General features: G+C 34.7%; 1 protein-coding gene across 1 annotated transcript in view; it reads left to right on the top strand.

Moving 5' to 3' along the window:
- The window catches only part of CEP128 (centrosomal protein 128), a gene marked incomplete at its 3' end in the record, with an annotated part of 367,236 nt that overhangs the window by 129,823 nt on the left and 210,494 nt on the right, over positions 1 to 26,919 (top strand). The window contains exons 14-16 of the mRNA XM_084240528.1: positions 6,441 to 6,605; positions 21,191 to 21,367; positions 26,217 to 26,276. Coding sequence (XP_084096654.1) covers positions 6,441 to 6,605; positions 21,191 to 21,367; positions 26,217 to 26,276 — 402 coding nt within the window. The remainder of the gene's footprint in view (positions 1 to 6,440; positions 6,606 to 21,190; positions 21,368 to 26,216; positions 26,277 to 26,919) is intronic.

Below are 26,919 nucleotides of genomic sequence, written 5' to 3' on the forward strand. Positions count from 1 at the left end.
GCTTATAAGCTGTGTAAACCCAAGGCTGTTGAATTTACCCCTCTTTTCCAAATCAGAGTTGCCTGGGTAAATATATAATTGAGATCTTGAATTTGGGGAGAAGTTGCTAAGGGAAATGATAATTGGCATTATCACCATGCAGGGGAGTTATTTCATAATAACTTGTCCTCCACTTGTCCTCAATTTGTGGAGAAGGTCTATGAGGAGATGTGCGAAGGTAGATCAAAAAACAATGGATAATGTTCAACAGGTAACAGTGTGGTAAATCCAACCCTCCTTCCTTTATTTTTTCTCCATAGCACTTACAATCGTACATTATATAGGTTACATATTTATTTCAAAATCTTCCTTTATTAAATGAAAATTCTATGAGGACATGGATTTGAGTCTGTTCTGTATATAGCTATATCCCCTGTTCCTAGTCCAGATCCTAGAACATTGTAAAATATCTGTTAAATAGGTAAATAAATGGCTAAATCTTCAAAGGTTAATTATATTTTTTTCAGAATTCTTTGAAATGTAACTACTATAAAAATGCTTATGATGAAAGATGAAATTATATTGAAATAGCTGACATATGTAGAATGCTTTCATTTATTTTATGAATTCTCTCTAAGTCCTATATAGCCTATTGGCAGTAGTGGATTTGGGGTCATTAATTGGGGTGAAGAGCAGAATGGAGCCTGAAAGAATCAGAAAGAGACCTTTACTGTATATATTGAACCTAAGATACTATCAGTTGTAAGATGCATCATTGTTGTGTGCTACTAAGAAAAAAAAAATGCTGCCTATGAAAACACAACAGGCTATTAGCTGTAAGACAACATCCCAAGAAAGAGGTAGTAAAATATTAAAAAATAGACATAATAATATTGATGAAATATAACATAGTAGTGTTTCTGAGTTGAGGAAATAAAACAAAGGTAGAAAAAATATGGAGAAGAGTTGCTATTAAGTAAAATATATATCATATGTTAATTGATTAGCTGTGACAACAATAATATTAGGAAGCATGTTTTCAACACTGACATTGTGCTAGTCATTACTATGAGAATTTTACTTTATGCTAATCTTCTAGTACTCATATCCCTCTATATGATGTGGCATTATTTTCTCTCTGATAAGGAAATGGAGACACAGGAGATTAGGTAATTTAGGCAAGTCTTCCAACTAGAGAGTAATAGAGACAGGGTTTGAACCCAGGTCACTGAATGCCTATATTCTTAACTACTTTGCTGTACTGGGAAAGGTACAGGATCAAGGATTATTCGATAATGACTTGGGTGACTAGTTGGATAGTGGGACTGTTTGTCAAGATAGATAAATAAAGACAGCAGATTTGAAGAGGACAATATTTAATCCAGGTTTTGGCATGTTGAGTTAGGTGGAAGTCAACTTAAGCCTAACTGTGACAATATAGAACATAATTGGTTAGGAGTTGAAGAAGTTAAATTTACATCGGGAGCCAGTAAGCCATATGTGATAGTTGAAGTTGCTGTGTTCAAATGAGTCATACAGGGAAAAAGAAAAGAGTGAAATGCTAGAATACCAGTGTTTAAGGGAATAAATTGTGAAAACAGATATAGAAAATAAAAATAAAGAACCATATGAAAGACAGAAAGTGACATAGAAAGGAAAGTTGTGTTGGGAATCCAGGTAGGATCTTTCCAAAAAGATATAGTCAAGAGTGTCATATATGGCAGATAGACTAAAAGAACTGAAGAAGAATTCATTCCACTTGTCCTCAATTTGTGGAGAAGGTCTATGAGGAGATGTGCAAAGGTAGATCAAAAAACAATGGATAACGTTCAACAGGTGACAGAGCACCTCTCCTGAGCAGGGGAGGGGGGGCGGGTAGCGTGATCCGCGATTGTTGATGGCAGTCTCTTTCTTCTCTTTGAAGTAGAGTAGAGCAGTCTTGCAGCAAGTAATTTATGAATGATGAGGTTGTAAGTGGCTGTGAAGACTCATGTAAACTGCAGGAGACTAGTTTGGGAGCATGTAAGATACTGCTTTGTCGTTAACAATGAAGAAGAGTTATCATGGACAAAGGAATGTGAAAGGATCAGAATCTGTGGCCATAGATTGCTTTTTTGGTCAGGAATTCTTATATTGCAGGTTAAATTTTCAGAGTTGTTTTTTTTTTTTTGTTTTTTTTTTTGGTGGGACCCTTGCCGGCGGCTGGGGAACGAACTGGCGCTGCAGAGGCTGCAGGCAGCCTCACAGGCCAGCGCTCAACTGCTGTGCCACTAGGGGAGGCCCTAAATTTTCAGAGTTAAGTTTCAAGGATTGGTTATGTTGTTGTGGTTGCTGTTGTGGAATATGGACGTAGGTGGTTGGAACAGAATAGATCACATAAGTTAGATGTCAGCTTGCTGGATCACTCTTTGGATATTTATGATGCTACTGTGAAGGCATCATGCTAAAGACCTCAACGAGATGATGACTAGGCAGTCATCTCAGCTATATCAGCAAGGAAGGGAGAGCAGATGAAAAATAGTATGAATGTCAAGAAAGGCAGAGTTTATGCATGAGCACCAGTATGTAATGATTTGTTTTGTTAAGTTTGAGAAATGATTCTTTTTTAAGAGCTTAGTTTTCTCGAGAGTAGTGTTGAAACTACAACCTCATTTCCTTCTCACGCTATTGCTGACCTATTTCAGGCTCTCAGCACAGTTATTTAGGTTATGTGATAACATGCATGTCAGCAGGAGTTAGTAATCATTTAATCAGTTGGTGTTGATTTAAGATCATCTCTATAAGAACAGCATCCTCACATTCTGATATGCTTTTTTGAGTTGCAGATTAAGTCAGGAGGCACAGCCCGCTTGACTGACATTGTACTTGCTAGTGGATGCATTAGCATACGAACAATATATCAGGTGTCATAGGAAAATAAAACAGTATGTAGGATGCTAGTTTGGATTACAAAGGAAGGCTCTAAGTAGCCTCCCTCCTTCCTCTTAGTTCCTCTATTTTTAATTTTATAGATTTTTTACATCATTGTTCATTTTTGCACAGTGTATGCATTTTCGTCATGGTTATAGTCCCCGTACAATTTCCACCCCCCCTTGTTTTCATCCTACTCCCTCCTTCTCCCCACCTCCGTATTGTGTCTCTGGTTTATAGTTGCTTGTTGATTTTGATTTTTACTTTATGACAATTAGTCTTTTTCCCGGTCCCTTATTTAGGTTTTCTGAATTCCTGCTATGAGTGAGACCATCTGGTATTTTAACCTCCAACTTCTTCCTTTCAAGCTTCAGATATCACCTGATTTTCTTTCCCAAAACACAGATCTGAGGTGGTCACTTTCTGCTCAAAAAACCTGCATTATTTACTGTCTTGGGAGCAAAAACCTCAGCTCTAGTTCAGTCCTCCTTGATGTGATCCCACTTGTCCACATTGGGAGCCTTTTAAGTTCCCCAGTATTGCTCATACAGTCATAGGGCCAATTCCCATATATACATTTCACTGCTTGTTCGCCATCTGGATTGTCCTTTCCCCTAGTCTGTGGGAGGAAAATGCTTTAAGACCTAATTAATTTTTCACTTCACATGTGAACTCACTGGACTTGAGCTATATTTCAGCTGAGGTTGGGATAAATCTCTCGACCAAAGTGTTTCCATAATTCTCAGTTGGTGCAGCACATTTAGGCTGCCTTACAGTACAGTTTTTGTGTCCATGAGTCTCCAGAGAGACAGGTGTCAGGTCTTAACCACATTTATATTCTGTTACAGTGTTTCGTGTAATGTTCCAGACATACGGATGAAATTAAATGGATGTTGGGTTAAAAATGTTAAAAAATCTAGAAATCAGAGGATTTGCTTCTCATTTGCTTTGTCCTGTATCTGGATTAGATTTGTATAATGTGGGAAAATTGGTTTCATTCTTTCTTTAAGAAGTGTTTTGTATTCATTTATAGAAAGATAGCAATGGAGGTTAAAGACATGATCTGTAGGGAAAGAATGTATAATTTAAAAGTGTTCTGTACATCTTCTGAAATCTTCAGATTTTTTTTTTTTTAAATTTGGAAGCTCACAGTCTAGAAGGGGTATTATAATTACTCTATTGAGATCAAATGAGGTTAAAAGGAGAACCAGAGATTGGGAAAGGCTAGCATTTTACCTTTAAGTTGAATAATTTACCTATGAAGACAACTCCAATCTCATGCTATTTCATTAATATAATCCTATAACTTTTACTTACATTAATTAAGAGGAATTGCTAATAATGGTCATCGCAAAAGATCTAGCATACTGAATTATGTGCAGTATGACTTTGGACAAGTATTTATAAATATATTTCTTTGTATGTTGGCTTTACACTAACTACTTTATCTGAGTACACTAGTTTACTACTTTTTCTGAGTCTAGTGCACAAATGTTACCGTGTGCAAATTAGTTACATTTTTCCCCATTTAAAATTACCCTTCTTATGTTAGTTTTTAAATGTAACATACTTTAATGGGATACTCTAGCTGCTATTAATATTTGAAAGATTTTATGTTATCTCATTTATAATTTCAACAAAATCATTTCATGGACCCTCTTATTGAAACCAAAATACCCAGAGTTGGAATTCTAAACTTTTGCCACTTGACCACTTAATCTTGGGCAGATTATTTAACCTTTCTGTACCTCATCAACAAAATGGCAATAACAATGCCTCTCTCTGTCACAAGGTTTCTGTGAGGTTGATGTCATTTTTTCAACTCCAAAATGAAATGAAAATGTAGCGATAAAACAATGAGAAGTGAGTTCTAGTGAAACTCAGGCATTGGTGTGCTGGTAAATGTGTTAAGGTAGACTGGGTGTCAGAGAAGAAACCCTGATTTGTAGCATTTGCTAATTTCAGAGGTATAAATTCCCCATTTGTCTGATTTCAAGCTATCAAAAATGACATGACTAGAGAGAGCGAGAGTTTAGAAGAGGGGAACACAACTGGTTCTCTAAAATGTCTATGAGCCAGCTCCACCACATCACAGACTTTTAGGGGGACACCTTTCTATATACCTTTGCTTTTTATAGGGTATAAAGAAAAGTAAAATTAGTCCACTGAAACTTAAAATCATAGCTGAATAATTTTCCTGTTGAAAGACTATTTTGTAAAGTTCCTTTTGTGTTGTAACTATGGGATTGTTCATAAAAAATCAATACCTTTAATCCAAAGTGGCATTAAGTCTTAGGTGAGTTTTGTAGGGTAAATAAAATATAGATTTTTGTCTAAAACTCACAAAACTTCTTCCTTTTAGGAAATTGCTTCCAGTGATTGTGTTCCTTTATACCCAATTAAGCACATAAAATAAATTTATAGGACAAAAAGAAACAAGCATATTTTAGGCATTGAAACATGTATTTTAAACTGATGATGTGTAGTTCCTTACAGACTATTGTTAGTTGGTCATACCTACCATGTACCCAGCTGGCTTTCAAAATGATCTATGTACTTTTTGACAGGCATTGTGGCAGAGCTGTTAAAAAAGCATAGACATTAGAGATAATTCCTGGGTTCAAATCCTGGCTATGATTTATTATATACCCTTAGGTGAATTTTTGGTGTCTCTGTGCTTCAGTACTGAAAAGGAGAAATAATAGTACTTCCCTGGCTAACTTGTGAAGATAAAATGAATAAAAATTTATTTTATTCAGAAAGGTCTTAGAATAATGCCTGACCTATAGTAAGTATTTGTGCTGTTGTCATTTTTAAATCTTTAAGTTCACATACTTGGCAAATTGTTATTGAATCCCATACACAGAATAGATTATTCAATTTTTTGAAGCTGATTCTGCTTATATTCCAAAGAAAGGTCAAAAAAACAGGTTCTTATTTGCATTACTAATGCTGAAATAATTCCTGGTAAACTCCTTTTCGTATTGAGTTATTTGTGGTTTCATGGATGCTACAATTCATAATCTTTTTGTCCTGAGAAGAGTATTAGCAATAACTGTATTGTACAAAATGTATACACTCTTTTACAAAAACCAGGAGGTGCTTTGAACAGGAATGTTTTAAACTCTTTGTAGAGGAGAAAACCGATCTGTCAGGATTATCTTATAGTTAATCATTCCCCTTTGGAATGCTTCTCTAATATCTGCTCCCCCCTTAGCAGAGTTGGTGTCTCTGCTTTAGGTTACCAGTATACTCACTCTATACCTTTCTTAAGCTCTTCTCATTCAATTTTGTAGAAATTGGCTCTTGCATCTCTTTCTTTTCTGTTGTCTTCAACACCTTTTACAGTACCTGTCATTTAGTAAATGACTAGTTAATGATGAGGAGGGACTGAATAAATGAAAAGAGCATTCCCTTTGTGTATTTAATTATAAATGCCTACAATTAACCAAAATTTTGAATTATTTGCCCAGTGAGAACTGTTTAATCTGATTGGCATACAATTTGGCTGTGGCCAGTGGACTTTTTCTTTTGTCCTTCTCTTTTCTCAGGCAGAAAACTTGGAAGATAAGAATATGGCTAAAGCTCATCTTTGTCAGCTAGAGAAGTTGAAATCACAGTGTGACAGGCTGACAGAGGAATTATCCCAGAATGAAAATGAGAACAAAAAATTGAAGCTAAAATACCAGAGTTTGAAGGACCAACTGGAAGAAAAGGTAAAAGAGGAATGAATTTTAATTTAAAGGATATTGAAGTATTTCTTCTATTACATAGCATATATAGTCATAAATGCTAATTCTAATCTTATTATATTGATGCCAAAAAAACCTGATAATAGTACATTAGAATGCTGTGATTTTTATTCTTTTAGTAAGTTGATTACCTGCTAATACTTTCAGTTGAAAATTTCTTCTGGATCTTAAAATAGAAGTTTTGAGGCAAGGTAACAAAAACAATGAATTATTGTTTTGTTGACCTACTATTATATGTCTGGTATTTATGCCAGCTGACTTACATATTTCAAGTCATTTAATTACCCCAACTCTTTGGGTTAGTTTTTATTAATCCCTTTTAACCTATGAGGAAACTGAGGCTAAAAATAAAATTCAAAAAGAAACACAATACTTTAGTTATTACTATGTGCTGGATAATTTTAATGCTCATAGTATTTTATGAAAATTGATACTATTATGTACATTTTAGCTGTTGCAGAGACTGAATTATGAAAAGGTTGGTAACACTGTAACATTCCTACCAGGCCCCCTGCTTTCCTATTAGTAGATGTGTAAATTTATTTTGCATTCTGCTACATATCAGTTATCGGGTAGAATACTAAGAACTTTTAGTCCCTATTTTTGGGAATCTTTTGTGGCAAGAAGTAACTAAGGATACAGGACAGAATATTTGAATTTGCTTTCTGTTTATTTCTAACAACCACCTAAAGGAATTTGCAATGGAGTGTGGTGGAAGTCAGGTGTACAAAGGACCCGTGAAGAGTGGATAATAAAATAAGGCAGTATAGATATGGTCAAATGAATCCTATACTTGAATAGGGTTGCTAAAATCTATGCTGAAGAAGCAGTCATTGGGTGAGGTGCCATAATGAACTTCAATGAAAAAAACTTCAATTTTTTTTGTCTGTAAAATTCACTATAATTTACTTATTTTTAACTTTCTAATAATTGTTAAAACCAAATACATAAAATATTAGTTTGGACGTTATGATTAAATGGGTTTAAATTGCTAAAATTAGGTGTACAATCTTTTTTTTTTTTTTAAGATTTATTTATTTATTTATACAATCACTGGGTACAGTCAGAAACGTGGGAGGGTGAGAGAATTCACCAGAGCCAGAGCCAGAGCTGGGAGCAGACCTGGTAGACTGATGAAGTACACTGCTGAGGGGAGCAGTGGGCATGGCAGGAGAGGTCTGCTCGCCATGTGGGACCCTCGCTGGCGGCCAGGGATCAAACTGGTGCTGCAGAGACTGCGGGCAGCTTCACATCCCAGCACTCAACCATTGCGCCACTGGGGAGGCCCTAGGTGTACAATTTTGACAACCGTTGCAATTTAGTTCTTATGTCCTGCCTTGTTTTGTCTACTGTTCACACATATTTCATGTTATCTGTTGCCAGGTTGTAGTTGCTGTGGAGATAATGTTAAATATTTCAACTTTTCCTTAATTAACATTTTAGCTAGAAGACTATGTTAACATGTTTTATAGTTTATTTAATTGGATTTAAGAAACTGGTGAAATTTTTGATCTGTTGAAAATATAAAGTTTACCTTGCTCTGCTTAAAATAAATGTTTCTGCATGGATTCTATTTGTGATGTTCCAAATATATCTGTGTTATCACACATTCATAAAAATGAAACATTTACCTTAGAGCAGAATTTAAGAGTTAAATGTGGTATTCCATTGCTATCTATTGAGCCCATAGTATCTAACAGGCCTTGTGATGAGTGCTAAGGATAGATTTCAGGTAAGACACTTGTCTAAAACTAAATGCTCATAGTAGGATCATTAAAAACAAAATCCTTCATAGGTTTTAAAACTATATGGTTGCATCTTGACAATGTTGTTAATGCAGAGAAAAGATAGTCTCTGTACTCTAAATTGGTGATAGTCTTAAAGATACATAGACAACATGTATATGTACAGCTTATAGGCTTGTTTTTCTTTTTTTTTTTTGCTTATGTACTTGTTATATACTCTTGATTTATTTATGTTGACCTTAATGCTCTTAACTGTGATTCAAAATAATTTTGGCTTGCGCCATCTACAGATAAGACCTTTCTCTTCTGAGTGGTAGTATTGCATTAATGAACCTAGACAGAACTTTTAAGTGTATGTAATTTTTCAACTGTGTAGCTTTAGGCCACTTTCTTGAAATTCAGTCTTAGCTTTACCATCAAAACAGTTTAATAATGTAAGAATATGTAAAGTGCTTGGCAGAGTATCTGATATCTAATAAACTATCAGCTAGCAGCTACTAACTGACTCTTATTGGTTATGTTTCCAAAAATATGCTGATCACTGGAGCAATTAACCAGTCAGGAAGATTTGATTGATTGCCAGTGATCCCTTTCATAGAATGGATTAGTTAAGGGCTGGAAAACTGGAAATAGGATTACTGCAGAACTATGTTGATTGGAAGTTTAGAGCCTGACTGTTTTGAATCATTTGAGATATAGTGTCTACAAGGGAGGGACTCCTGAATAGAGCTGGCAGTTTTCTCAGTAACTGATGTTGAGGTACAACTGAAGGCACATATGTTAATCAAACCAAGCAAATGGACAGCTTTATAATTGTTTGTTATTTACCCAAATCTTGATTGTTTTTCCATCTGTAAGACCAGTCACAGAGTCTGACACATAAAACATAATTTATACATGAATTCTGGATAAAATATGTATTTACACATCTATGCATGCACCATGAAGAAGTATAGATATACATACATGCATTTTCTTTCCCTCCCCTACACCCTTCCTGTGTTGACCAGACCAGCAGAAATAAAAGCAAGAATACAAGACAAAAATACATTTTCAGTCCTGTGACTGAAAGTCGTTATGACTTGTAGCCCAAGAGTTACTATTTAAGTATTGCAGTGAACTTGATAAATGGGTCTTTATGGTTTTAAGGGGTTTCTAATTCAACTTTGCTGTAGTAAAAAGGGAAGCCTTTCTTGTTTGCCTAATCAAGTGGTATTCTGTCTGGCTTGTCCATCCCCAGCATAAATATACTATGTATATGTTACTAATACACATCCCCCTCCACCTTTTTGAAAAAGATGTCTTGCTATATTTTAACTGTATACTTGGATTTAAGTATGCATTTCTTGTGATGTTATTACTTGGGAAGCTAAGAAATGTTAAAACTGCATCAAAATTCATATAAACATTACCATTAGCAGCCTTAATCTGTATAGACGATTGCTGGTTGTATGTAAATACAGAATCACTAACTTTAGCTTATTTCTTCATGTATTCAGTGGTGATATGTGATAATAAAAATGATTTTTCTCAATTTCTTTTTTTAACACCAAATGTTATTTTTTCAATTTTGCATAACAAAAAGAACAAGTATACAGCCCACAGAATTTTTATATGTGCATTTAAGATTTTATTATGAGCTTTTTTTAAAACCAGGGAAAAAGCTTTCATGAAATGTTACAAAAATAATTTTCTGCTATCATACAATTAAAATTTTGTTATTCCTTTTTGTTTAAAATATTAAAGTAAAATATTTAGTTTGTTATTCGAAAGGCTGTTTTTCTAAGATCATCTTATTGATGTCAATCTTTTATTCTTCTGGCATTTACCTGGCAGCTCATAATGCTGTTTATTCTATCAGAATTTTTTTTATTGGTTTCACTGAAATCTGTGATTCAACAGAAGAGTTAGTTTATAATTAAATAATTTACTCAGGAAGTCAGCATCAAGATTTACATAGTGGAAGTTTTAAATGTCTGTGCTATACAGTATCGGATCTAACTTTTAAAGTGTTTCAGTAAAGTAAGCATGAACTTATTAGTGATCCTGGCCATATATATAGAGCTTTCCAAGTAATCATATGTATTAAAAGATAAATCAGTTTATCTTTACCCCCCATGTGGGATGATGCTCTGTGCACAGCTTTGTGTTCTGAATTTGCACGTCATTGAACATTCTCCAAAATCATGTTTATTTTCCATCCAATATTCATCTGGTTAATGCAGCATTCTTTTGTTGTTTGGATCATTTGTGTCTTTTCTCCTTAAGAAATTATAGATTGAATAATTTTTATTTTGTATAATCCAGTACTTTCCACATTTGGAGCATTCATTTGTTATGGTTACTGCTTTAATTTTAAGCAGAAATATGAGACTATGCTTCTTGCTACTGGATACCCAAAATTGGAGGAAGCCATGCATATATGTTCCCTCATTTTACTTTTCTCCCTTGATGTACTTCTAGTCACAGCTATATGTGGAACTTCCTTTGTTCTGGGAGATGTTGTCATGAGGGTACCCATGCCTAGTTACTGCTAGCCATGGCAATGATGGAGGATTGTTCAGTAGTTTCTGTTTTTCTACCACACAAAAGTCTATGTGGAGCTTTTGTTTTTAACAAGCACTGTCTCAGGATTTACAGGGTACCATTGGTCTCATATGACTAAGATGGTATCCCCCCAAATATTTGACATCAGTTTAGTTCTAACATGTAAAAGGATCTTAAACAATATCAACCAGCGATGCCTTGTTTTATAGATGAGGTGATTCTGGTCCAAAGAATTAATTCACTTGCTCAAGTGCTCCCAGCTCTCTTTTGGTATAAATGGAAATAGGCCTTAGGGTTACCAAACCTTTTTTTCCTGTTGTGTCAGAATCTGACCAGAATATAGATTATGTAGGTGATCTAGGATCATGTAATAGTTGATTTCTTCCATAATTAAGTTAATTGTCTTTAGGGGACCATATTTCGATTACTAGTTTTTCAGGAAGTGAGACTAATTACAATGAAACAATTAGGAAATACTCTTAAGACTGTAAATTTTGAGACATCTAAAGCTATAGGAGTTGATAAGAACTCCTATGGAAATGCCTTTATGTTTCTTAGAAATGTATTTGTGTTCCTTACCATGAAATGCTTGATTTTACATCATTTGTGGAGTGACACCTAGCAACCTATTTAAGCTGTGGTGCTATTGGATAAAAATGCTTAGGAAATAGTTTCTTATACAAAATGTGGATCTTTAAAAAGATGGGCATGATAATTCACATTTGCAAGTGTAATTATGAGGTCCATTTTTACAGATGATGGAAACTGAGGTTGAGAGTAAAATGTAGTGACTTGCCCAGCATTGCAGAGCTTGTGGTGGAAACAGGATATGAACACAAATTCCTTGTATTTTTCCCCTTTATTTATTGCCAGTAACATGACTCACAGTTATGTCTTTTCATTGAACTCTTAGTGTCGGGTTTAAATTTAGGGTTATTATATTCAACAGATTACCATATATTCTATTTTTTTTATTCTGACACCAATTTAGGAATAGGAATCATCAGTAATTTTGTCAGAAAGAAAAACTAATTAAAATGAGATATTTCCACATGAAAGATATCAATGACAGGAAATAATGAATCAGTATTGTTTATTTTGTGTTTCAATACTAATTTAGCCATGTGTTTGGGATTGCTGTTTTTCATGAGGTGGAAAAACATACATGATTGTCAAATGTCTGTTCTATAAAGCACTGAATTCAAGTTTGTAAAGATCAAAGCTCAACTTTTTTTTTTTATTTTACTAAAACTCTTTGATAGTAACAGGCAGAATTTTTGATTTCAATTTTTTTTTTTCAGAACAAGACAAAATAAATAGAAGCAAATGAGCAGTTGACTTCTAGCATTTTCTTTAATATTTACACAGTCGGCCATTTTTAGGCAGCCCGCACCTTTTCCTTGGTTTGTCACCTAATTTAAATTGTGCGAGTAGAATAAAACTGTAGCTACCATGCATTAATTGAAGGCAAATTTAAACTAGATACTCTCAATAGCACCACCTAGGATATTATGAATAATTTCCTTTTAGATTTTTGTCTACTTAAAAACCAATGAAACTAATAATAAAATGGTCAAATTAAAGGTAAATTATGACTTTTTTTCATTTATCATTTATAAAGTGCTTTCAATTGAAGTACTTGTTCAGTTCAAACCAGAGTAGTCCTTGACTTTTATAGAGAATCGACCGAAACAACAAAATGCTTATCATATATGAAACATGCCAGATGTTAAGAAACAAATTTAGAATGCAAAGGTGAAGTGACTGACTCTACAGTGGTGCTGGAGGTTGTTACACATATATCTTTGGCAGCAGCAGTGGCCAAAGTAAAGGTGTTTTTAGGAGTACATTTGGTCTCTATTATCTAAAATGGAATGCAGGTTAGTAGAAGCTATTTTCAAACTCTGTTCCATTGGCATTGACTTCTCTGCCCACCATTTAAAAGCAAAGAAGTTCATTTTAAATGAGTGAGTAAAGTTAAAATTTGCCTCTTTAAGGCCCCTGATTTGAACTTGATTGAGATACTTGTTATTTAACTTTAACTCACTGAGTGGTTGATAACTGGAAGGACTTGGAGAGCAAAGTAGTCAAGTTGGGCAATTTCCTTTAAAATTCTGTACCATTAATTTGATTTCATTTACATTTGAAATTTCAAGTGATACCCATAGTGTCAGAATTAGGTTAAATAATGTTACATGCAGTTAGTTGCCTGTGGTATGGAATGCTAAGGGGAACAGACCACAGGAAGCGTTCTGTATTACATTTTTGTTTCAGTGCTTTGCTTAAGCAGTCCTCGCTTATTTTGGTAGATCCTAAAAGGGAACATAAAATGTGTCCAGGTTTATTTTCTTTGAGTTGTTCTTTCATCACTATTTAAAAAGTACTTATTGACTCAACCCATTTAGTCACTTAATCTTGAACAAGCACTATTCTGTATATTTTAGGAAAAAATAACTAGGAGATACTTATTGTGTTCATGAGTTACATTATTTAGAGATTAGTTTTTAAATCTTTTCATATTCTTTCATAAGAGTAAATTCTTATATAAGAATCCTTTAAGGAAAAAAGAAAGGAGAGGTGAAAATCCTGATGGTTTTGAAAGGCGCTGTAAGCTTACAAATCTTTCTCTGGACATGAATGATACATTTTTTTTTTCTTTTGAAAAATTAAACAGTGTTCCTTCCAAATGCATAATTTGAAACTCTAGTTGTTTGTTTCCTTGTCCATATTCTGTTTTAGAAATAGAAATGCATCAAAATGGTTGATTTTGAATAACTAATGTTATTTCTGTTTCTAGGCATTTGATGTTGGAGAAATATGTAATAATTACACAATGGCCCCAAAACTTAATGAATGCATAAAATACCAATTAGATGTACTTTTATTTCCAACTTCGAATATTAATTTCTAGGAATGTATCCAATACATATCCTAACACCTTTTGATTATGCTGCCAATGATCTTTGTATTGCTCAATATTCTCCTAGAGAAAGATGCTAAAAAGCCTGAGGGAAGAATAATTTCCTTAAGTAAGGTTAAAAGTTTAAATGTGAATTTCCATTTTTTGATTTTTATGGATAACTTTTCTAAGCCTGCCTAAATTCAAGTTGTGTATTGGAAAGTCACACCCAAGTTTTAACATGCATATTATATACCCAGTGTTCTAATTATGCCATTACTTTTTTCTATTAGTTTGACTGTTTTACTAATGCTCTTAGTTCTTACTCTTAGCATACTATTTTCTATAACTTCTGCCCCTCCTTTGAAGGAAATAGGGTAAAGCATTGACTATAGAGTAGAAAGAAGACTGTATCTAACATGCAAAATAGTATTTTTAATTTGGGAAACCAATCTTCCAGTAGGAATTAAAATGTCCCTTAAATACCAAATATGTGTAAAGAACCACCTTACTCACTCACACATGGACCAATATGTAATTCATGAGCAGATCTTGGTTCTATCTTCAAAATTCATTCTGCATCTGATTTCTTCCTGCCACTGGCCATACTCTCTTTCATGACATCAGCTTGCCTTCAGGGTTACATTCACCTGCTGCTGCCAAGATAATTGCCCTCAATGAGTTTCCCGTTAATTTATTGTAAAAATAAATTAAAAACAATGAATTGTTTTAAAAATAAATGAACTGAAACATAACAAGTTAGAGTTCCTGTTATTTTTCAGTGTTGTGTAGTTGGGATCTATTATGCTTAGCACATAGAGGATACGCCAAAAAAGTGCTTGTAAATGAATGGAACGGGAAAGAATTGTTATGTTCCAGAAGGATTTATTGATTGACTGCTATGTGAGACAGTGCTAGGTGCTAGGGATATTTAAATGAAGAAGAGTAAGTCTTTTGCTCTGGAGGAACTCAGTCTGGTGAGGAGACTGAGGTTGCCATGGGGACATAGAGAAGGGACACCACGTATTCCTAAGATCTCAGGTTATCTGTTGGTAGAATATCCATGTGGTGGAACATGTTCAAAGTGCACAACATCCTCTGGTCATATCAGATCCATTTTTAAAGAAGTAAGTTTGAAAACTGTAGCTATAATGTGACCAGCAGTAGTTGTATTATTTGCTTATTGATTGCTTTGCGAGTATAGTGTGGTCATTTTCCACATTAGACTTCCGAATTCCTATAATACCCTTAATCGATACCCTTTTTCAGTTGTGCTGCAGTTTCTACCCTGGTTGGCATTTCCTATTATATCTTAACTTTTTGCAGCTGAGTCTATTCTGTTGTCATAAGTAATGTGCGTCTTCTTTGGAGAGTTAGATAAATGGCTTCCAGACAGATCCAATTTTTGTTCTGGGTAGTTTCATAATTCGCCTTGTACAATGCTAGAGTCCTGGATTTAAGGCTTAGTGATAACAGTTCTCTTGAGTTACATCACTTTATAGGTGGTATGCGCAGGTCTATAGTTTCAACAAATCATGTTTCCAAAAACTTTGAATAACATTGTGTTACTTTTAATTTCAACCTTTAATATTGATTAATCTCTCTCTACTCTGTTTCTCCCCAAGCCCTGCTAATGTTCTAGAGATGGCCTTGGAGCTAAATTATTGTCTTGCTTGCTTATTCAAGTTAGATTTCAGTAAAGAAAAAACCCAAACTGTAAAAATTATCAATTGATTGATTTATGTGATTGTGCTTTATTTACCTAATGTTTCTATTAAGCTATGTGAAGAACTGTTTTCATGTCATGTAATGATCACATTGGAAGTAAAGTGACATTTCTAGAACTCTTAAGACATTGTAGGATTCTCAAGCTTTTACCAAGGAGATGATATATTGGACTTGCTCTAGTTTAATTGAAGTTGTTCTGTTTCCATTAAAATTGTGTCTTTTTGGGGAAAGTGAATGTTCTGATTAGTAAAGAGTGTGCTAAGCCACATATGTTGAATATAATTAGAGGAACATTTCTTATCCTTTGAATCAAACTTGATCAAGACAGTTAACTGAGCAGGTGTATGATGAGATTATATACTGTTTTCCCCTATCGATCCAAATGTTAACAATATATACCTTTCTTCTCCTAAAATGAAAGGATCTTAAAACCTTTGCCATTTTGACTATGGAACCATTCATTACTCAATGTGTGATTAATATGCTTTTTAAATATAATCTGTCAATGGCACATTTCCAGTGTAGATGGATAACCTCTAAAGATTTAGGATTTTGTGTATATTCAATGGTTATTGGAGCAGGGGGCTGAGTCCTTTTGGAATTTGCTAGTAAATTATGTATTTTCATTTGTAATGATAAGGCTCATTCATAAATTTATTTTGAATTTTTCTTGCTATGTCAAAATGACATTATTCCCTGCATTACCTGCTGATAACTTTCATTTTTCCACATTGGCATTCTCAACTTTAATTTATAGCAGTCTTTCTAGCATTTTAAAAATACTAGTGAAGGAATGAGAGGTTATGGGTTGTAGACTTTTTGAAGTTATTTTGTCTGTCTGAACTTTGATTTCTTCATTTGTGACATGAAGGGTTGGGTTTTTTCTTAAGGTTCTTTGTCAAACGCACTCATGGTCTAGAGTATCTCTTTTCTTGGATCACAGAGACTGCTACAGTTAATTCATCTATATTCTCCCCCTACTTCCTCTCTGCCCTCTCAAAGAAATTCCTTATGTTCCCAAAACCTAGGCATCTAAAATATTGAAATTGGATTAACTATGTGTTTGATTATTCCTAACCTTGGATTATTTCTTACCATGGTTCTCGAGAAATACGGTATTTTTAAAATAATTTTGTTGTAGAATTATTGTTCCCTCTGAATTTCTTAGAAGTTATGAAAATAGCCATAATAGTACCTAAGTATGATCATATGCCTTATTAATCTACATGCCCCCTAATCAGATAGACTATTTAGATTGATGTCAGCCAGTTTCCTACCCTTTACTCAAAGTTAGCTAAGTTTATTTCATTGGTAGACCTTTTTCTGAAACACAATAATAGGAGAAAGAATTATTGGCTGCCACAATTAGTATTTATTCTCTCTTTTTTAAAGATTTATTTTTTATATTTATGCATACGAGAACTAGGGTATAGGCCAGAGGTGCGGGGGTGGGGGGAGGTGAACCGATTCACCAGATACAATGGGGAGCAAAACAGGAGCATCTACTGAAATACACTGCTGAGGGGAGACAGGAGAGTTCTATTGCGCCATGTGGGTTAGCTCCCTGGCCAGTGGTTGAACTCATGAGGCAGTGCCTGGTGATAGTTTGATAGTGATAGTGCTGAGACTTTAACCCCTGCACCACCAAAGAGGCCCCCAAATTAGTATTTAAATAGTTAATCTCCAGCCAGGAGAATGAGACAAAGTAAAGTTGATGGAAGTTTCTGGAGAGATGTGTTGACAATCCAAGCAGGAGCTTTGTTTATCTCATTCACACTCTTTCTTGTACCTCCCAAAATGTCTTGCCATAGTAGGATTCCCATAACAATTTGTTGAATGAGTGAAAGCGTCAAGTTATAATTGCTTAAGTACGCAAGGGGAGAATTTACTGAGTTCTTAGATTTAGAATCTGGTTGCTTGTGCAGAGAATAATCAGTTTTATGCAGTGTCTGAAACATTGTCTAAGTGAAAGAACCTGTATTTTTACCACAAATGTTACAAGATTCAAGAAGGGTGGCAGATTCATTTGTTTACATTAATTCTTGAATATAGTGTTAAGCCTAAGGGGGGAGATTTTTGTTTAGTCAAGTACTTTGGTCCTTGAAATACGAGATGGCCATGTGTGGCCATGTGTAGGGTGGATGAACATGTGCTGAGGGGACCAGTTATTGGGCCTGCTTATCTCTGATCAGCCTTGTGAGCTTAGAGTTCTGTAAATTTTACTTCACAGATTGGATTAAACATGCTGTCTCACAGAGTATAGTGAAGTTTCTGTCTTTGTTAATGAGATTGAGTTTGTAGAACCTTTTCTGATGCTACTAACATTCCTAAGAATATCAAGATAGGGCCTCCCTAGTGGCGCAGGAGGTTGAGTGCAGCGCTGTGAAGCTGTCCGCAGCCTCTGCAGCGCGGGTTCAATCCCGGCCGGCCGGCGAGGGTCCCAAATGGCGCGGCAGACCTCTCCTGTCTCGCCCACTACTCCCCTCAAAAGTGTATTTTGTCAGTCTGCCTGTTCTGCTCGCTGCTCTGTCTCTGGCGAATCATCTCACTCTCCTGTACATCTGGCTTGTACCCCGGTTCTTGTATAAATAAATAAATCTTTAAAAAAAAAGAGTATCAAAATATGGAAATAGTTTTGTCTTATTAATAAGAGTCAAGTAACTGACAATACAGACAAGTGATGGTGAATGAAAGAAAGATGACTATGAGGAGATGAGAAAAGAAAGAACAATTAGAATATTACTGTGAATTACCTGAATTTAGAATATAAATCATCCTCTCTACACATTAGTAATATCTGACAGAGTATTTTCTTTATTAACATCAGACTGTCAAGAACTGCATCAGGGCCTCCCCGGTGGAGCAGCGGTTGAGCTCTGGGCTGCAAAGCTGCCCGCAGCCTGTGCAGTGCCAGTTTGATCCTCGGCTGCCAGCGAGGGTCCCACATGGTGTGCAGACCTCTCCTGCCACCCGCTGCTCCCCTCAGCAGTGTATTTCGTCAGTCTGCATGTTCTGTTCCCTGCTCTGGCTCTGGTGAATCCTCCCACCCTCCCATACTTCTGACTACCCAGTGCTTGTATAAAAAAAAAAAATCTTTAAAAAAAAACAAAACACTGCATCAGTCTGGAGGCTTAGTAATACATTGGAGAGAATCTTTTAGCACACCGTCATAGGCTCTGAATATGTAGATTGGCATGATAATTGATGAAATGATCTTTACAATCAGTTTAAAGATGACTGTAAACTTGTTTTGTGGGCTCCTGAAATTAGTAGTTTATTGAAGAAAATAGGTTCAGAAACAAATAATTATATTACAACTTGATACCTATAAAATCTTTTTGGATACGAATGACATGTATGATGGACATCAGGAAAGGAAGGAGACTGGGTCTTGAAGGATAAACTTGGAAGGAAAAAGGTAGTGTACGTAGTGGATACGTAGCAGCTCTAGGAAGGTAAGTATCCTCAACTAGGCACCTAACAGTAAAGTTCCTTTCTAATAAGTAAACTATTAAATTATCAAATATTGTTCGGAGCAAGGACATTAATTTTTCAGAAAGATATCTGGATGAGGAGAAAGATTTGGTAATGATGTCAGTATATCTAATGAGATGTATCAGCCAGTAGAGAGTGTGTAGAAACTGAATTTGGGGCAAAGGAAAATTAGAGAGATGTACTGACTGTGTCTGTCTCTATCCAATCATTGCCCAAGAAAATAAAATTTTCTTGTTATTATGGTTTGTAAATCCCGGATGTATACATGGACAAGCCCTGCTGTCATGAGCATGATACCATTTCAACATTGTTTTATAAAACAAACTCCCTTTGCTCCGATTTCCTGTTCATTAAGCAACATTCTGATTATAATTTGCCTCTTTTTAAACTGATCTTCAGGGATAGAGTGTTCTGGTTAAGCTGACACGAGCTTTCTGATCTTAATGGCAGTTATGGTTCTCATCGTAAACTAAGGTAGTTAACTGCATGGCTTCTAGCTTCTATATTAGTCTTTTATGAACTTAATGTTACCCTACTGCTAAAGGATTACTCCACTCAAAGTGCCAAAAAGAAAAGAGAATCCACTTCCTACGTTTACAAAGTTATGATGCAGACTGGCATAGTGAGCTAAGGTGAACTTGTGGAGAGAAATGCTTTCTCCTGGATCCTCCTCCATTTTAAAATACAGCAATTTAAGCAGAGTTGTATATATCAAATATGGTTAGGGGGACATGTATAGATATGTTTGAGAAACTGCAAATAGTTAAAATATGAGAAGTAGAAAAGAGGAAGATGAGAGTGTTGAGAAGGGCGGAAAATTGGTTGTGAAAGAACTGTCTTTTGAGCAAAGTGTGTTTCATTTGTTCTTTTTTTGTTTGTTTTTAAAGATTTGTTATTCATATAAAAACTGGGGTACAGGCCATAGGTGTGAGAGAGGTGAGGGGATTCACCAGAGACAGAGTGGGGAACACTACAGGCAGATTGACTGAAGTACACTGCTGAGGGGAGCAGTAGTTGAGACAGGAGAGGTCTGCTGCGCCATGTGGGTAGCTCCCTGGCTGGGGATGGAACTCATGTTGCAGTGACTGTGGATAGCTTCATAGTGCTGCGTCTTAACTCCTTGACCACTAGGGAGGCCCCTGTTTCATTTATTCTTAAGAGTAAGTGTCATTGAAAGGAAATTATATGTGATTCTCTTGCTAGAATACCATCCTTTTATGATTGGTTTTTGTTGAGATTTCTTTATTATTTTAAATTCAAGCAAGGTATGTTAACCTGCTTGTGTTATATTTACTACATAGGTAAAGATAATTCGACTACTATATAATGACTGAGGGAAAGCTAGCCAAGCCATGGTGATTTTTTGTCCACCATTTATATTTAAAATTCTAGCGTTTCCATCATTTTCCTCCAAACCTTGTGCAATACATTTTGAATTTTTCTAGTAGTGTAATTATGTAATCGTAATGATTGAAAATTGTTTGGCCTAGAGGGATTTTTTTCAAAATCTTGTGGTCTCTTAAAGGGTGGCTTTAAAACCCCTTTTCATCAAGTATTTTTGCTTACTTGAAAAAGTACCGCTATTTTGCATTTTATCAAATTTTTCTGGTCAAAGCATTCATATACTATGCATTTGAAAAGTTATACTTTAAAAAAAATATCTTTAGATAAAGATGTTAAGACTAATTTTTTTTCCAGAAATGAAGGAACTAACACTATGTTGACAACTTGCGCTTTCTAGTATTTTACTATTATTTATTGAAAGCATAAAATAGTTGGTGGCTTCGATTTTATGTATTAATGGCATTATTATTAACATGGTAAAGGGTTTTCTTCAACTTCTTTTTTTTTTTTTGGAAGGTCAGGGCTTACAGAATTTCTATAATTCCCATGTGTCTGCTCACCAGATCCCTCAATGCCCTACTTATGAATTCTCTATTCTGTATAACTTGATCCCAGTTAATGAGTAGACCAAATACCTTAGTATAGAAGACTTCCTTTTTTTTTAAATATATATATATATATATATATATATATATATATACACTTCTTTGAGTTGGCAATACAGATGTTACGGGTGTTCTTGCCTCCACTTTGTAACTAACTTATATTTTCACTTCTTATCATTGTCTTAGGAAAAACATATAAGCAATGAAGAAGAGCACTTAAGGAGGATGGAAGAGGCCAGATTGCAGCTCAAGGATCAACTTCTTTGCCTGGAGACAGAGCAGGAATCCATTCTTGGTGTGATAGGAAAGGAAATTGATGCAGCTTGTAAAACCTTCTCTAGGGACTCAATGGAGAAATTTAAAGTAATTATGAATTCTCATTGTGTCTTTCAGTTTGTTTCCTAACATATAATTATGATAAGATTTTAATGCATATTATGTGGTAGTCACACTTTTATTCTAGAAAGTTTTATGAAACAAAATAACATCTTGCATTTTTTAGAATGAACCACATATTATATTTTGTTGCATAGACACTGAGAGAAAACTTGCTATTATTCCACTAAATTGCTTTTGTCGCACAGTAAAAGAAAATAGTTCACCAGAACAGCAGTCGTTCTCACTAAAAATAAAATTCGGTAGTCAAGAGACTTGAATTTTTCATTTTCAAGGGCCATTTTAGTTTGTTGTTCGTGTATATATTGACTAACATCTATTGAGTATTACTTATAGAACAGGTATTGTGGTAAGAAAGGTATATACCTTGCTTGTTTATTGAGCCTACCATTATTGACTTAACAGATAATGCTTTTTTAACAAGTTGAAGGTTTGTGACAACCCTGCATTGAATAAGTATCGGCACCCATTTTGCCATCAGTATGTGCTCACTTTGTGTCTCTGTGTAACGTTTTGATAATTCTTGCAATATTTCAAAATTTTTTTTCATTATCATTTCTTTTTTAGTGATCTGTGACTGGTGATAAGTGATTGATGATAGGTGATTGGTGATCTTTGGTGTTACTATTGTATTGTTTTGACTGTGCCCATATAAGATGGCAAATTTAATTTATACATGTGTGGTTCTGACGAATCCACTCACTAGTCACTCCCATTTCTGCCCCTTTCTCTCAACCTTACTCTTCTCTGAGACACAATTTTGAAATTACATCTATTAACAACCTTGCAGTGGCCTAGGTTCTAGATCTGCTATAGTACAGAGAACATTGCCTTGCTTTGATATGGTGTAACCAGGACATGTTAGAGTTTGGCCATCATTTACCCTAGTATTTCATTTGATCAAATGACAGAACTCAAATTATTGTAGTATGCTCAAGTGCCTTTTGTTTTTTTAAATTTCAGGTTCTTTTTATCATTTGTCTGCTTCCTTCTAGAAAATGACTTTCTCATACTACATTCCTCTCTTTCTTACTTTCCATTCTCATCTTTTGCTTTTGTCCTCGCTTTCTTTATTGGGGTTTTAATGAAAGTAAAGCTGTAATTCATCTCTTGCACTTGAAGATGTCTTAGTATATGACTTTGATGGAAATATTTCACCTTCTAGAATTTGGTAGAGCTCATTGAATTTCTATAACATGTTATTTAAAAAAATGTTTGGATGTCAATCTGAGAAAGATGTGAGGCAAATATGAGTATTATTTGGTTTGAAAAGAAAAAAATTCTTTCATGCCTATGATAGGCAAGGAGTTATAAGGCTGGTATATTGTTTTTTCCTGTTTAATGCTGCTTTTTCAATTTTAAACTTGTTTACTTATATTAAAGAATGTATGGCCTTGAAAATCCTAATTTCCTTTAAAAGAAGCATATACTAACAATGCAGTACTTATTTTACATCCATGTATTTGTGTCAGGGTGACTTTTTTTTCAATCAAGTAGAAAGGAAATGAATACATTTGGATAATACTGAGACGTATATAAACCTTGTTATGAGCAATTTTAGGTTAAAAAAGGGTATGCAGATAACAGGTTGCTTAAATATTTTATTTCTTTATGAGGCACAATTGGTCTTCCCAACATATTCTGAAAAGCCCCCTATTCTTAGTGTGTTTAGGAATAGAGTGATTATGCTAATGGATCTTTACACCTCTTCCTCTAGAGAAAGATTAATTTAATCTAAGTGATGAGTGGAAAGTAAATCTAAGAGAATGAAAATTCTACTAGGTTATTTTTTTCAAGTACTTTTTTTTTCTTTTTTGTTGTCCTTTAATTAATAACTTCTGTTGTCTTGTTCCTATAAATTTGTAAAAAAAAAAAAAAAGGAAAAAAAAAATTCCAAGGGCCAGAACGTTTGCTCTAACCACAAAGGAAACACTAAGGTGTTTATTGAAATAAAATTATTTTCTTTATGGTTCAGACATCTGTGGGAGGGTGATGGTTTATGAAAAATATTTGCAAAAAGAATAAATTTGATTATTCTTTGTCCTTTGTTGATTTTTGAAATATTGCTGATTAAATTTTCTGTTATATTGTAGAGAGTGACTGTGTTAAAGAATGGAATGAATAATAGATATGTAACAAATGAGTCTGAGAAGAGTCCTTGCAAATATTGATATTATTTCTAATTACATTTTTCTTTTTCCAGCCACCATATTTGTTAGTTACTCTACAACTACTTTTTTAGTAGTTGCATATAGTGTTTGGAAATCTAAGAACAACATATAATAGTGCACTGAGATTGTAAAACACTAAGGGATATGAATTAAAGATAATCATATTTATATGCCAGTCTCTGAAAACTCAGAAGCTTTTCCCATAACACATGATCTGAGTTTTCATTCAGCTTTTGAGCATAAAGTGGATGGACAGGATCAAGACAAATGTATGTTCAGATCGCATCTCTCCAAATTGCTTATGTAATGATGCTGGAAGTTATGTAATCTATTTTCTTTAAAAATTCATGTCATATGTGTATTGGCTTATGATCATAAAGTAAAATGTTATAGAAGGTGTACATTATATGTGAAATATCTTGCACTAAATGTGCACACTTAACAAATGCATGAGTCACATAGTCAGTGTTAGCTATCATTGCTACGTAGTACCTTTTATGTAACACATTCATATTTCTATATATGTTCTCATTTTTTAATGACAAATGCCTCTTGTAATGCTCTTGTCATAAATAGGCTTTGGATTATGATGATATATAGAGATACCATTAGTGCTAATAATGGCGTTCTATGTGTCAGACACTGTGCTAACACTCACTTATTTATACCTTGTTCTTCCAAGGTAGTTTGCTTACTTTATAGGTGATAGTCCATAACTTAGAGACATTACACTATTTGTAAGTGGACAAGATTGTTTTCTTAAACAGTGAACTACATCTAAATTTGTAAGACAAATAACAAAATATGACGATTGCTGTACTCATTACTTTAAATTATTTTATTTTATTTTATTTTATTTATTTATTTTTTTAAGATTTATTTATTTATTTGTACAACCACTGGGTACAGGCAGAAGCGTGGGAGGGTGAGAGAATTTACCAGAGCCAGAGTGGGGAGCAGAGCAGGCAGAAGGACCGAAGTACACTGCTGAGGGGAGCAGCGGGCGGCAGGAGAGGTCTGTGCGCCATGTGACCCTCCTCCGGTGGCCGGGGAGCAGCCGGGGATTGAACCAGCACCGCTGAGGCTGCGGGCAGCTTCGCAGCCCAGCGCTCAATCACTGTGCCACCGGGGATGCCCCACTTTAAATTATTTTAAACTACAATCTTGAGCACTGTATCTTAGAGTACTAACAATTTAATTGAGGCTGTGATATAGATGAATGGTAAAGAATAATAAAAGATAATCATAAATACTCAACACAGTAGACAGATAGAAGAGGTGAAAACACTGAAATAGAGTGACTAGGGAAACTCATTAAAAAAGCAGGGTGGGCATGAAAGTTAAATGAGATATAGATAGGACAGTGGATGAGAGAAAGGTTGGCCATACAAATATAACACTCTGCCTCCGGCATCTGGTCAACACTAATTATGTAGTTATCATATGTCTAAATGTATTTCCTAGTGATATACCTTCAGGGAGCGATGTGCATGCCCATCCGGAAGTATGGAAGTATTTGAGAACAGGAAAAGATATCTCCTTCAGAGGGGTAGGTTTTTTTTAGTGTATAGGATTTTTTTTTATGTTTATTTATGCATACAAGAACTGGGGTGCAGGCCAGAGGTGCAGGGGGTGAGAGGATTCACCAGAGACAGAGTAGAGAGCAGAACATGTGGATCTACTGAAATACACTGCTGAGGGGAGCAGCTGGCGAGATTGGAGAGGTCTGCTGCACCAGCTCCCTCTCCTGGGATTGAACTCAGGCACAGTGGCTTGCAATAACTTGATAGTGCTGAGACTTTAACCCTGTGCCACCAGGGAGACTGAAGAATAGGGTAATTTTAAACAGCAAATTTCTTAAATGAAATCCTGCAAAAATATCAGGGTTAGAATAAGATTCAAAGAAAAGAGGAATTGAGAAAAATTTTTGTTTACAATTATAAAATCACTGACTACATTTTAGTACAGCTTTACTTCAATAACAAGGCAGAACCAGATGGCAAGGGATTTTGTAAATGAGTTGGTGTGAAGCAAATCAGAGAAGCTAGTAGAGACAACCTATTTATTGTAGGATTTTGTTGCCATCATGAAATATAAAGCTACTTTATAATGTTTACATGAAGTCATGTTGATTAGTTTCTGCCAGTTCTACACAGCCATTAATGAAACAAAATGGTCTTCATTGTATAAAATTAAGGAAGAATAAATGAGAAAAAGGATTAAGTTTCCATATAATTACATCAAACCCACTGTGAAATACATTATGTGGAACAAGACTGAGGATAAGAAACAAACAAAAATGAAGTAAACTAGCTAAATTGAGACTGTTTGCCATGCAGAACTCCATGGAATCTGTCTCTGGAGATTCTAGCAATGATAACAAGTGAGAGTTTATTTTTCCATGTCTCTATTTGAACTAAAATTTTGCTGTCAATATACACATTCCTACACACACATATGTAGTCATACAATCACATGTACATAAATATAATGTAAATGGTGATTTGGAATGAGTACTTGATATGAAATTCTTTTAAACCTCTAAGTTTAGAGGCTAAACTTTTGTATGTTATGGTGAAGATTTCAGTTATGTAAGTTCATTTTAGAGAAAAATGTTTTAATAAACTATTTCTTCTTTTTTGTAGGTTTTTTCATCAGGTCCTGATATTAATTATGACCCACATCGTTGGTTAGCAGAAAGCAAGGTAATTGACCTGAATCTTAAGGTTGCAATTTTTATGACTTTCAAGATGTCCTTTTTGGGTTAACCACATAGTTTTGTCACATAACTGAGCATATGGAGGTGTAATATTTCACTGCTGGGTAAGACATCATTGTTGTGTATTTAAGAAACCTATTGGCTCTTCAGTTTAACATTTGAAATTAGCTTTCAAAAATACAGGCACAGCATGAGAGAATAAAGGAAGGTATGTCTGTTGAAACATTAAAACTAGATTATCAAGCCAATTGTGCTTTTTTTTTCTTGTGATGCCATCATCTCTGGAATTGTATAAAGGTCAGAACACCTATAAGTAACCTTCATTTTACACAAGTATACTTATTATATGTTGGTCCCTGAGGGTAAAGGCAAAGTCTTCCAAATATCTGTGTGGCTCAACCAGATCTTTTCACCTTTCCAGTAGTCTTGTTTCCACTTTTACAAAATTGGTGGAGTAAATTTGACATTTTGAAGATAACTTTCCTTCTTCATAGTTTTTTTTTTTCCTTTAGCATTATGATTAAATTTAATGAAAAGTAAGAAAGTAGAAATAGAATTGAACAATTGGCTAATTTTAGCAAAAAGGTTCTTGTACTCTCTGGGATAATTATCTTCATATATGACATCAA

This window comes from Talpa europaea (assembly GCF_964194135.1).
Source record: "Talpa europaea genome assembly, chromosome: 8".
In the NCBI taxonomy this organism is placed as follows: domain Eukaryota; kingdom Metazoa; phylum Chordata; class Mammalia; order Eulipotyphla; family Talpidae; genus Talpa; species Talpa europaea.